At 39.5% G+C, this 14,383-nt stretch overlaps 1 protein-coding gene across 1 annotated transcript in view; it reads right to left on the minus strand.

Annotated features, from left to right (window-relative positions):
- Window positions 1–2,461, minus strand: part of LOC107190149 (titin-like) — a 42,723-nt gene extending 40,262 nt beyond the window's left edge. The window contains exon 1 of the mRNA XM_015578902.1: window positions 1,717–2,461. Within this exon, the coding sequence (XP_015434388.1) occupies window positions 1,717–1,873 (157 nt within the window). The 5' untranslated portion in view covers window positions 1,874–2,461. The remainder of the gene's footprint in view (window positions 1–1,716) is intronic.
- Window positions 2,462–14,383: the final 11,922 nt, after the last annotated feature.

Consider the following 14,383-nt stretch of genomic DNA (forward strand, 5'->3'; position numbering starts at 1 on the left):
CAAATCAAAAGTGAAAAAATCTTACAATTTTGGAACCACTCGGTACGAATTTTACGAGAAACAATCAAATGAATTTAGTAAAAACTAAACGACTTAGGACAACATCATTTTTACCATTGGAAAGAGTAGAAAATTTGACACAGGAAACATGTAAAATATCATTTTTTCAAAAATGAACTTAATACACTCTAGCCTCCAGATATACATGTTCTAAAAGCTGACACATCAACGGGTCGATTAAACCAAAATATCATTACGATTAATTCAAATTTTCTTGCACCGACCTTCGTTTCGAAAATAAACGACGAGTAGGTCTATTTTCAAGCAATTATACATTTTCATTCCCGTTCGTTCACAGTACCATCGTCATGCACACATGAAATCTTGTTTATCATTTCTGCGTTCTAGCATTTCCATCAATAAAAAACAATAATTACTCGAAAGTAAATCTACTCGTCACTAATCTTCAAAACAAGGATCAATTCACATAAATATAACCCAATAGTACGTGATACATTTTAAAAACAAATGTATGACGTGTGTCCAGATATAGCAACCGATACGTCATAAAACCGAAGAAAAACAAAAATAAAAGCCTACACACGAAGAATCTGTTTCTCTAAAGAAACCGAAGAAACCTTCAAAGTTTCGAGCACCAGCACGAATCTCGTACAATTCTCTAGATTTCAAAAGAGCGAAAAAAGAAATGACAGGACAAGCAATTCATCCGTTCATCCATCGATCATCTGTCCCCGATCATCTCCGTCAGTTTCACTAATTAGCCAGCGATCGTTGTCGTTCGCCACTAGTAAACGAACGTCGAAGAGAGTGCCCCCTCCCCTCCCCCACGTGGAAAGTGTGTCTGGCCGGATTTAGAAGCCGCATTTTTTCCCTTCGAACGAGTGCAGCCGGGGCCGCAATCCACGGGCCAATGACAGATATCCCCGTGTGTCGGCCACGGAAGCGACGCTAAAGGAGGCGGACGGCGAGGGTGGTTGGAGGTCTGATTGGCTGTGGATTTTGACAGCTGCGTGTTAGCGTCTCGGGGCCATTTCACTTCGTGGCTGGGCCACCCTCTTCGAGGAGGGCGACCCTTACGCGAGCGTTTACGGCGCGTGCAGGAATTTTCGAAACGTTCTGGCGTCGTACAGAGCGTGGAGGAAACCTATCTTTAGAGGCTCGGGCAGGGGCGGCGCTCCCGCTCGAAAATAGAATATTCGTCGAGGGGGATATTCTCCGCTAAGAAATCCGGAGGGATCTAGATTTATTTTCTACCGCGTCTCCGATGTTCCATCGACCGATCGAAACCGAGGAATATTTCATGCGTTCTGTGCTGTCATAGCAGCTAGATACGCACGATTTTGGAATTCGATCGAGTGGACGAAATGTAATCGCGCATGAACTGGATGGTTGCATTGGAGAACGATTGCGAGGTTAGAAGTTTTCGAAGAATTTCGAAAGCAGTTCAATGGTATTTATTAACGTGTTCGGTTATTAATAGAGGATTCTGCTGATGGATCTGACATTTTAACGAGAAATTCTGCAATATCGTATTTCCATACCTTTGCTAACGAACGAATCGCGATTCGCGCACGGTATTTAGTAACTTCGAACAACAATATTAGTTGAATATTTTTCTAGTTTATGAGTGGCACACGTCGAGAACTTAGGGACACGGTAGTAATCTCGATTATCAACAAGCATCACCGAACTGACCTCTCTGCTGACTGGTGATCTGTTGACGTGTGATCTGTCGTTCGGTTCTCTGTTGTATATATTGCTGCTGTTGCTGTTGCGTGATCGATTGCTGCTGTTGCTGCTGCATCGTCTGCTGTTGTTGCTGCTGCTGCGGCTGAGACATTTGTCGCTTCATCTTGGACCAGTGGTGAAATCCAAGTCGTCTGTGTCGATTAAATTCAATCGGTACTTCGTCGTCGACGTTCTTCGGGGATCAACAAAACGGGGCCCCCGGCGGCCAGCTATCCGTTTTTCCTTCCTCCTTTCTTCTCTTTCGTCACCCCCCGGTTCGCCTTACAAACTTCCCGTGCGGTGCACTCACTGGGGCACTCAACAACAACAACAAAATTGACAGGACAAAAAAAAAAAAAAAAGTACGTATGTATACTTAGAGAAAAGAACGGAACGAAGAAAGGAAATCCTCTTGCGTCACTCGCGATCGATTCTATTCGATTTCGAAACGAAGAAAAAAAAAAAGAAGAAAATTATGTTGTAATCCTGCTGTCTCGATTCTTCTCGTGGTTGCCTTGTGGTGCTTATTCTTATTTTCTTTCGTCTTCTTATTCTTTTCGTCTGTGCTGCCTTATGGCCGCGGCTCACTCCAGTCGGCAGAAGTCAAGTCATCATCAAAAGTCTTGTCCCCGGAGACTCTTTAAACCAAGACGTCGGTCGAATGCGAATTGCCGGCTGATGCCGCCTCGGGAAACGAACACGGCCTTCCACGAGGACGTGGCCAACAGAGGTGGTGGTGGGGAGGGTTGGTTGCCGACGAGGGTGGGGGCGCGCGCGTCGAGCGTCCCGACGTCGTCGACGCAGCGAGCCACCGTCAGCGGGACAGATGCGGGGTTCTTATAGAAATTGGTTTTTTGCAAATTTTCCCCTAACTTTAAATTCATTTTCTTAACTTAATTCGCGCAGGTAATAACCAAACTCGGATTCATTCGATCAACTCTGGTAAACGAGCAACAAAGCTCTAAAGAACGGCCCACCCCCACTCACGGTATATAAAAAAAAACCGCCAGCGGGACAGATGATGGGTTCTCATAGAAATTGGGTTTTTGCGAATGTTCCCTTAACTTTAAATTAATTTTCTTAACTCACTTCGTGCAGGTAATACTGAACTTGGATTCATTCTATCAACCCCGGCAACGAAGCTCTTAGGAACGTCCCATCCTCACTCACGGTATATAAAAAAAAAATAATTGTTGAAATTGATCTTGTAACGTTTAGGAGAACTTCCACGTTGATTAAAAATAAAAGAACAGAAGTACATTTCTTAATGACTTTTTTACCCTGCCTCCTTAATTGTTCGAAAGGAAATAGTTTTCCACCCCTTTTCGCTTTTCCCCTCACGGGTTTTTCATCGCGGTGGAAGAGTCGGAAAGAGAGATTTAAAATCGTTTCCACCCCCCCCCCCAACTTCCATTACTCTTTTTCTTTCGGGTAAAAATAAAGGATCTTGGAGTTTCTTTAGGGATTCTCGAACACGTCACTGCGTCGAGAACTGTTACTCATATCGTTAAGATTACGTTTCTTGGATTTTGTGCCGGTTTCCGAAGGTTTATTTTCAGGCACCGAACGCCACCCATAATCCGTCGTATGTGGTGTAGCTTTTTTTTTCACTCGAGCGCGTATAAACATTCGTGTGGTTGGTGTTGGAACTTCCGTCGCAGTCCAAGTAAATAAGAAGGGACGGACGACGGAGATATTGGAAAGTTCTTGCGGAATTTTGGTAAACTACGGTGAAATTGGTGTTTACATTGCGAAGTAATGTATTGGAGTGAAATTGACTTGGTTCACTTTGTTAATCCCTAATTGTGAATGCTAGGCACTGGCTATCCCCGTTTTCTTAATTCACACCGGTTTTTCAAAGTATTGTAATGGAATTTTGATCATCCAGGTTCGTTTGTTCAGGGACGAATTGTTCAGATCAAGAGGCGAATAGAAAATAAATTAACCGACGATCGAAGAAAGCATAATCGAAGAATTGACAACTAGAAGTACCTAGGCAGTCAAAATGATTGGTTAAATTCAGGTGGCCATTTAGACATTTATGTTGCCTGTTTTAAGCGGAATACCCTATATTCCCTGTATACAGGGTGTTAAAAAAAAGGATCTAAAATTTCAAATTCTTATAGGTTCTAAAATCAATTCTTTCAATGAAAAATACAGAAGTTTGTTTCCACATTTGTTACAAATGTTTGATGTGTCTTCATTCTATTTCAATACAAAACTCACACCAGTGCATCATTGATCGACGTACTACCGATGTCATACAGCCTTGAATTACTGTCTTTCTAAAAACAATTTTTCTGTTTACATTCAATACGTTACGAAGAGACTCACTTATTTTATCGAATACTCGTAAATATAAAAGTTAATTTTACACCGAAAGGATTGATTATAGGATCCATGTTGATTAGATATTTTTTATTATACTCGACAAGTACTACAAACCTCTGAGTAACACCCTGTATAAAGTCTGTCAATGACTCCCCAAACTGCTCTATTATCTAAGATTTATTCATCAGTCGCGACAACTTTCACGTCGTTCGGTCATTGAATCATAAAACCAGTACCTACTGCGTCGACACGTAGCGTAACATTGCCTCGTGTCCGAATCCAAATTAAGAAATCTACAATACTTCGGTCAGGGGAACGATATCCGAAAATTATGGACCTTTATTCCATGGAAGGTCAGAGACGAATCACAAAGCAATATCGGGAAACTGGTCCCACAAGGTGGACTTCTAGATAGATACTTATTACTCGACAGGAGAGTCCTCTCTCTCGCTTGTTACTCTAATTGTCCAATGAATTGTCGGCCGACTCTTTCTCATGGGCGAAGAGAAACGAGTTACAAGACAATTGTGCGTCGAAGCTAACGTAATCCTCAGATGAACAGGCTTCTTGTTACTGGACGAGATAACTTTCGCTTAAGATACCGATGAATTATTAAATTATAATCCAGACACAATTATAATGAAACTATTTGTGGTCAGTATTAATTACTGAGACTGATCTAATTGATTGAATGTTAATTATAATGTGTCTTCAACTGACATATGTATGTTTGACAGTATGTATTTTTGGGTGATCAAATTATTAAAGAAATCTGCATAAAACTATCCAGAAGTACAAGATAAATGAAGGTTTTACTTGTAGTTTTTTAATGTTTCGTCATAACATTTGAGCGTAAACATTCATTTATTTTCACAGACGAAAAATGTACAGACATTATATTCAAAAATACAGTGTCTATTATGCTTTGAATAATCTTTGAAATCGTGCACTTACACACTAGCTCAAACAAATTCACATCCCAGTCCATCATTTAAATTACACGTTATTTATTTTGTGTTCTGTGAGTACCGAACTTGTAAAAAACCTACACTATTTTAACTAGAAAGTTTGATCTACACAATTAATAAGAATCTACCCCGTCAGACAATTATTCCTTAGGTCGTTAAAATATTCGGTATCAAGAAAAAATGTCAGAAACAAAATCGCACATATATAGAAACCGATTTTTAAACCAAAGCGGCAGTTTTTTGAATCAAAACAATCAAAGTTGCATATCACCCATGCAACGAAATTAATTGAAAAATGCAAAGAAATTGTACAAAAAGTAGTAAATACTATAGATTGTAATTCTACCTTATAACAGCTACGATCTTTCCGAATAACCGAATACAATAAACCACGTACGAATCACCAAGCAATTTTCGCATCCGACCGAGCAAGTCGGTCGAAGTCTAGGTACCTTATCGTTCGACAAGACAGTCGCCTCGATTAGTATTTACTAATTTCGACCGATGAATTAACACGTGAAACGGGGGAACTCGTGACCGAAGCGGAGCCGCAAGTCGACGCGCGGCTCACGCAGCGTTCTCGCGCTCACTGACAGCCGCCCACGCATTTACTCACTTCTCGCGCCCTCTCTCCCATCGGGCAGCCCCTTTCTACACCTCTTTCTCCTTCCTCCTCGGCGGTCCGCGTGTGGGACACGTCTCGCAGGGCATTGTGGCCGGTTCGACAACATTTTCGGAAGAAAACTCGAATTAACACTTAAATTGCAAAAAGGCTGGATTATTTAAATATCCTTAGAAAATTTTTCCATAAAATTAACATCGAAGTATAATTTAATGCAAGATCAACAGCCTCTGTTAACTAAATGCATATATGTTCGACGATTTATGACTTAAAAAACGAAATAAAGCGTGTCTGGCTACATACGGCTGTTATCACTGTGGCAGTCGATGTGTTAACGGGGTATTCCCATTTGGAGGGATCATTTCCAAGTGATTTTCCAAAAGTAAAAATTCAATGGAAACTTTAAATAACGGTCTAAAGCACATTTAGCAGATTTCGGGAAAAGCGATTTTTTATCTTTTGAGATACTGACGCATATACAAAAATCAAACTCTGTCCATCCGATGCATCCCTTGAAAAGATATATAATTCAACAAAACCTTTTCTAATACAATCAATAGGCAACGAGTTATTCTAGATACTTATTGAATCACCCTGTATAACAGAACAAGAAATCTGACATTTCCATCTGTTCGGTGGTTCCAAATGTTACTGAACCCAAGCAAATAGCCAGGCAATTTGTATTTGAATTAAAATTTCTTCTGATTCTTCGATTACAACGAACTCCATATAAACATCTCCGTTGTTCATCGACTGTCTCATTCTCCGAGCGTTCTATTCACTCTCGTATCATCTGTTTCGCTTCAGCGATCTCCCAGAACGTTTCCATCTCTCTCTAATCCATACTGCTCGGAAGTGGCCTCTCTTTCCGGCACGTACTTACTCGCCCTGTTTTTTTTCTCAAGTCAGCCGGTACAAATCAGCTAGCGGACCCCTACGTGCGTGGGCTCGGCCAAGTTTAGTCGCGGACAACCCCCTCTGCCCCCCCGGCTTCGTCTCTTTCCTGCATGCGCCGACGCACGCGCCGAACACGGATCCGACAGCCTACGAAAATCGTACGCAAACGATTCCCGATCGTCCAAAACGCAGCCCTGAGATGAAATGAAACTGCAGAGCCCTGTGTGGACGAAACATAACGCATCTGTTGACGGTGGTTAGCGATGAGTTCGTAAGCAAAGACGTCCAAACATGTTTGGAATTTCCGATCACGAAATTTCCGAACAGTCCAAACAGAGTTTGGTCGTGGGGAGGTGACCAAAGACTTTTCAAACAGTTTAGACGTTCCAAGCTACCCGAGATTCTTATGCGTTTGAATTGCTTGTAAACTGTTTGGTCTCTTTGTCTTGACCCGATGTTGTTTGGACTGTCCAAATATCTCGTCATGAGCTCAAACTCCTGAATTCTTTGAATGTTTCAAGCTACTGAATTCGGCCAAGCGCTTGAAGTGTCCGAAAACTGCCCACCTCGTCATGACTGAACCGTGTTTGGACTGTCCAAACAGTTTGTCTGGAGTCCAAACTCCTGAACTATTTGAATATTTTTAGCTACCCCTGTCGGCCAAACGTTTGAAGTGTTTGAAGGCTGATCGCCTCGTCATGACTAAACTCTGTTTGAACTGTCCAAATTCCTGAGTTAATACCGAGAAATGTGCCAACTCCAACTAATATAGACTTCACTCGGAATAAAATAACACAAACATAAAATTCCCGTGAATAAGGTATTATTATAATTTACTAAAAGTGGAAAAAATCTATTCGTTACTGCTTTCAACGCTGCACATAAAGTTTCATACAAATGACTATGGCGCACCTTGCCGATATGTCTTATCAGTTTAGGAAGTAGTACAAGGTGGTTTACTAGAAGCGCACGTTAACATTATTAAAAATTATGTTAACGTAAGATGTGAAAGACAATCTTTCGAACGATTAGTTTTTTCACTTAAAACTAGTAGTTTCTAAGTGAATTAATAACTTTCACTTTTAACGTAAATTTATTCATGATTCTTAAATTAATTGGGTAAAACCGAATCTTTGGTTTCGAATCAGATTCGTCGTAGAAACACGCGTGCACTTCGTACAAATTCACAAGAAAGAAAAATACAATTAAAAGTGAATCCTTGGTCCACGGTGAAATTTACCTGTACAGACTTAATTTTGAAACCTAGTGTGATATATTTCTATAGTAAATAGTATAACGAAATTTCGATATTTATGTAACGAAGCATTCGTACCACTGTCTATTTCACTTTCGCAGACCATCCAAAAACCTAATTCACCGAGGGTAAAATCGATTAAAAATCGTGCAAAGAAACGAAGAGTAGAGGAATTTCCTACCGATACCGCTACGCGATGATAAATGCATCAGCTGCAATTAAAAATGCACCGTGTTACGTCCATTGCGTAGAGAAACACGCGTGCATTTCGTGCATATTCAGACGGCGCGACGCGTGTTTGTACCACGTCTGCTGTTTCGCTCCGATTCGCAGCGACGCGAAACGCTAACGGTTGGACAGGATTTTTCTGCCCGTTGTGGTGGCAACTCGCGCGAGACGTTGAACGCGACGAACGAAACAATTAGATATTAAATTGGTTCCTGGGGCGCCCTAGAAAGAGAAGGCTGGGCTTTTAATGGGCCCGGAATTTACGGCCGTCGATTTTGCTTTGCGACTGGTAAACGTTCAAGCTCTAATGGCGCGTCTGGCACGTACGGTGCCGGTTCGACGATAAATCGTTTCATTGTCGCGTTTGAATTTATTGCCGGGCTTCGAGCACGTTGATCGTAGGAAACTTCGACAACTTTGGCCTTCGAGATTTTACTTGGACCGTTGGTGACCGGGAATCATGAGTAATTCGAATGGCTGTAGGTCAGTCGATATTTTGCAGAAAGTTTTTTTCAATTTTTCTCGTAAGTTCTGGCCAGCAGACTTGCTAGAAGGTTAAAAATGATTTTGAGTTCTCGATTTAATGAAAAAAAATTTGTGTACAAGATACCGAAATTGTACAAAATTTGGGGTCAATAACCGCAATTACAGTTTAACATTGAATTCCTCTCGGAGAAAGGTAAATAGTTTGAGAAAAATAATTATAATTCGACTGCCGAGAAAATGGAGGAAACGATCGGTCCAGCGGCGACCTCCGTTTTAATAAGAGACCGGAGGCGCGAGTTGTGGGTCAGATCCAGCCGCGCGGGAACGTGTAATTCAGACATTGCGCCTGGCAAGAATCGTATATACGGTGTACAATGCGTTCGGTGTCACGTTACGAGGTGAGAGAGGCACACAGAGGTATACGGGCCTGCGCGCGCGAAAACACCGCCTTTTGCCGTCGATCTGTCGCAATCGTAACATCATAATCCGCTCGTGTCTGTTTGTTACGCGTGCGTCGTGTTTTCCACGAAAGAAAATGTCTGCACGACTGACAATTTAGCAAAGAAAACCTACCAAATCAATTCAAATTTTTAATGTAATCTGCTCTACCGAATTAGGGTATCGTGCATTGCAGCCACTGTGTCTGCCAATGTCATCTGGAGTTTCTGGTAATTTTGTTAGGGAATAGAAATTAGGCGTTAGTATCGTATTAAAAAGATGTCAATTTATCAGACCTAGGGTGGATGCACCAGTAAATTACATTTAAGAGAAACTCAGAAATTACAAGTTTACAATTTCTAAAAAATGTATAAATTTTAAAAATCTAATTTAGATATGCATAATATTTATTAATATCATTATCATTTAAAATTCGGAGGATTTGTTTCGTTTCCTTACATTAGGTGAAGCAATAAGACCGTACGTGGTACCGATACCACGTTCAATTTCCTGAACTAATTTTTGTTGAACTCAACACTTATAGAATTATCGAAATGGTACCAACTACGTACCTCAACCTGTGTTTGTGACACTTATGGAGTACATATTAAAGGCGTAGTCTACGTTAAGACTACGAAAGGGTTAAATCCTTGACGATCCTATGCAGAGGCCGACTCGACATTGGATTCCAACGCGACTGTATTTTTAGTTTTGGGACGTGGAAGTTCTTAAATGTTACATTTATGCTACCCGTGTATCAAGTGATGCCAGAACTCGACACAATGTCAAAAATGAGACAGGTAGGCCTTTAGGATATTACTCAGATTTATTTATTAGGGGTGACGAATAGCTGGTGTACAACTTAGCAGCCAATTTCCCTAAATTGTACTTCCTAAAATTAAAAAAATTGTTGTAATACATATAGTTGCTGTTATTTTATTTTTTTCATTTACCCTGAAAACACTAAGCACGTACCTAGTGTTGGGAACCGCTGTTTAGAGTATACATCCCTAGCTTTACAATCTTCATTGCAATAGGAAAGTGAAGAAATTAGTTAACATATAAATTTGTATATTTTCAAAGGTTTGTCGTCTTTGCCTGATAGTTTTGTCGCGGCTAGTAGGAGATTATTTAGGATAAATAACTCTCTCTTAAGTATGATAGAGAATATATAAAAACTAACGAAATATCAGAAAATTGAAGAAATTCGATACTTTTACGAGAGAAGTTGAATAATAGAATTTCTAGACAGGAGGAAGCTTTACTTTCCATTCATTCCTGATCAACACCTTCGATACTTAAGTTGTTTGTTGTTCTAATTTCAGTTCTGACAGTGTCTTGTTATATTTGTCGAGATTGATGTAATCACTTTGAAATACAAGCAATAGTAAACACTAGAAAATATAAACAGCACAAGAAAGTCGTATACCAGATTTCACTTAGGTAATAGTAGGCACTTGAAGCCTTGAAATACCAAAGTGGTTCGTGTAAACGCTATTAAAATTTCGACGTTCTTATTTAATTGTTCGAAACAAGATAATTTTAAATCGTTACGCTAACAACGAAAATATCCGAAGTGTGTTTCGAACCCCATTCTTCACCGCCTCTATAACAAACTTTTACAAAACAATGACTACCGACGGATTATTTTTAGAGCCGATTCCTACAGTACGCTTAGTGAATCATTGATACTTGATCATAGTTCCGTAAACTGCATTTTTATTGCGCAACCACTAGATATGTTCCTTACAGAAATAATAACATGAAAGTTTCCAGACAACGTCGTGATTTTAATATTCTGTGATAAAGTATTTGTCGCTCCAAAAATATTTCAAACCTGTAACGTTGAATTTTTGAGAATACGTAGAAAGTCTTCAACAAATCAATGGGAAAAGTATCGCGATGATAAATGTATTTTTCAAGAAATTCGTAAAATTGTAAGAAAATATTTCTAGCAAATTAATAATGAAAATTTAGAGAATTACACTACAAAACTGTATTTTTTTATTATACACACTCATGTTCTAAATTCATCCCTGCAATTTGTTCTTATATGGTCTGCAATACTCCATAAAATAATTGAAAAATCGTGACAATTATTCTGCAAGAACACTTTCTATTCTATAGCCCCATATTTCAAACCCTCCCCTGATGTCAAGTAATGTCGTACGAAACACTTTGTATAACAGTCGGAGAATGAATCACCTCACGAACCATTTTTCTATTACATAATTTATATCTATCAAAACTTTACGAAAATTTTATATATCATTTCGATTCAACTAAAAAAAAAAAAAGAAAGAAGAAAACAGTCTACGCGACAAGCGTTACAATTGGATGATAAAGTTATTTCGAAACAAGAATGGAAAGAAAGGATCTCCAAGATTCGTGGATCGATACCACGGTCTCCGGCGATCTTCGAAAGATGGGTCACGAGTGAATCACCGTTGTCCGCCAAGGTAGCGCATAGCGACGCGTCTATTTCGAGGCCCGAGGGATACACACGGCGGGATAGTGGCGAAAAGGGGTGGCGTCGGTCTATGATTCAACGTCCGCTTCAAGCACACCAGAAAATCGGCGCACGCGTTCGACACACCGGTTCCCCGACTGTGTATAAACCGCCAAGTGTACGGCGAGGATATCCACCTGGGCAGGACGCACGTACACAATCGCTTGTAAGTATTAGGTCGTGACATAGACGGTCTGTCCCAAAAATTTCCAAATTGAAATTGAAACAGCAGTTTTTCTGTATAATGGTGATGCTCTTCGTCGTCAAATATTAAGAATTGTATTCTTTTACAAGAGACATACTTTTTGCAATAATTATAGAATCTCAAGAAAATGGATATGATAATTTTTCTTCAAAATGGCAGGTAGCTAATTAGATAGAGCAACTAAACTGGAAGCATTGCAATCAATAACTGTACTTTTCTTTTAAAAAGATATACTGTTCGTAATAATTATCGAAACTCTGGAAAATGGGTATGATAATTTTTCTTCAAGATGGTGGACTTTCAACATATTCGATGAGTCTCCTAATACATAACCACCCATAAGTATTGGGACACCTGGTCTGTAGAAACAAAATCTGTTGCTTCATAAAAATTATACTACATTTTTATTACCTTATAGTAGCATAAGCATTCTCCATCGAGCTTTAGTGTCTTCTAAGTAATATTTATTTCAGACTTTTAGCAATTTCATAGTGCCTTGTAACATTTACTGCACATTCGACAAGTGTCCCAATACTTATGGCCGGGAGTGTATTCACGTACACACGTCGAATGCTATTTTCGCTGGACGGCTACGAGTAATCGGCCGAAGGACCCTGAATGTGGGTTACCCGAGCCTCAACGAAAATCCCTTGTTGTCTTCGCCACGAAATGGAGGATCGTGATTAATCAGCGAGACAGACGAACGATGCCAGGGGAGTTTGATACTCGTTAAACGGATGGACGCCAAGTTGTTGCCTCACGTGGCCCGCGTGAATTCGTTGAGAGTTCAGCTTTGTAGAATTGTCCGAGGTTTTGTAGAATGGGATGCCGTTTATTTATATAGATTTTTTGGAGTGGCGAGGAACGATTATTCCGAGGAGAATGATCTTGATATATTTTTGTCGAGATATATTGGGTCGGGGGTGAATAGCTAACGTGCTCTAAGAGGGTTCGAAATGATTTTTTAATCGTGTTCGATGATATTGTAAATATTTCGCTTGTCCAGTTTTGTGACAGTTGAAGGTTTTCTAAGAAATAATTTGTTGGAGTATAATATACGTTTGTTGCTTACTTCTCATTTTTAAACATGCAAGAGTTTTATCATGCAGACTGTTTTTCACAATTTCTTCTGGCATTCTTTTTTTTATCCAGTTTTGCGACAGTTGAATGTTTTGTAAAAAATAATTTGTTAGACTATAAAGTATTTGCAGCTTTCTGGACATTTTTAAGATCACGAGGGTTCCATCGTACAGACTGTTTTTCAAAATGTAAAAATATTGTGTTCTAAAAGAAGACATAAATTCACGTCGACATAAATACTTTTCAAGAAATCATCTCCAGAAAGATATTTCAGTTTCCCATGGGTTAGAATTGAGATGCTTGATTTGACAATTGAAATATCATATAACTATTAATGTATTTAAATATTCTATTTTTGTATGATTTTCAAAGAACGCAGTATTAGAATCTGAACATTACATGTATTCGTTTCCGTTCAAATCAAAAGTTTTAGATTACAGTTTTTTAATTTCTCACGCTTTAGTATACCTTTTCAATGAAGCGATCATTTAAAGAAAATACTTTCAATCACAAAAACAATTTCGGTTGCATTTAACATTTTCCAACGTAAACTTCAACCATACCTTCTCTTTATTAATTTACCTAATTCTCTCATAAATCTGCAATATACTAAATTAGACTGTATTTACACGTTTCACAAAATAAGTCACAGAAATTTCTTTGATTCTCCTTGAACTCTGATTACCTATATAGATGTTCATGATCGAAATATCACAGGGTTAGCAGGTCACCAAGCAATTTCTCCTAAATTTCCACAAATATACATAGTCCGACAATGAAAAATCACTCACCGTTGCCCCGTCGTTTCATGTTCGTCGGCGTGCACGATGGATATTCGCGATCGAAGGAAAAATCACCGACATTGCGAAACGAGCCGTTCCCCTCAAAATCTGAATACTCCAGTCGCCGTGCTATCGGATTTCGGCTCGTTATCTCGTCGTATTCTTCCGTCGCATCTTGTCTCTCCAGATAGCTGCCACCTGCGCAACTAAACGAAACAACGGTCCCGATCAGCCACCAGGTGACTTTCACGCGGCTAAATTAATTCGTCGTTTAACGAAACTCGCTTACCTGCGATCCACGGACAGACTGATTTCAATCGACGAATCGTATCGCGGCTGACGGTTTGTGGGTGTAAATTGCCTGATATCGTTCTCCGGGGGTAGAAAGAGGTCTTTCAACGCCACGTATTTCGGTGGACTCTCCATCGACCTTTCACTGACATTTTGGTCCCGATAAGTACCGTAAAATGGCGATGGTACACCTGTAATTAATATCCACATGGTTAGTTGCTGTGTCTGTTATCGTTTCAGTAGCATTATCAAGCAATTTTGGAAGATTAGTAAGTAGATGTACGCGGTGACTCATTTTCAATATGGATATTAACACTGGAACTACCAAAACCTGTCTAAATAACGGATTACAGAATTCTTATTTCACGATTACTGAAATTATAATAGTGCTTCGGACGGAATTTCTTGTAACCTTTAATTTATTATATACAGGATGTCCCAAATAACGTCGTCTGGGGTGATTTGAAACAACTTTTTCTTTAGCAAAAATGTTATCCGATACTTAAAGACTAAAATTTTCACCAATCAAGTGTAAAAAAAAT

This window comes from Dufourea novaeangliae, unplaced genomic scaffold (assembly GCF_001272555.1).
Source record: "Dufourea novaeangliae isolate 0120121106 unplaced genomic scaffold, ASM127255v1 scaffold168, whole genome shotgun sequence".
Taxonomy (NCBI): Eukaryota; Metazoa; Arthropoda; class Insecta; order Hymenoptera; family Halictidae; genus Dufourea; species Dufourea novaeangliae.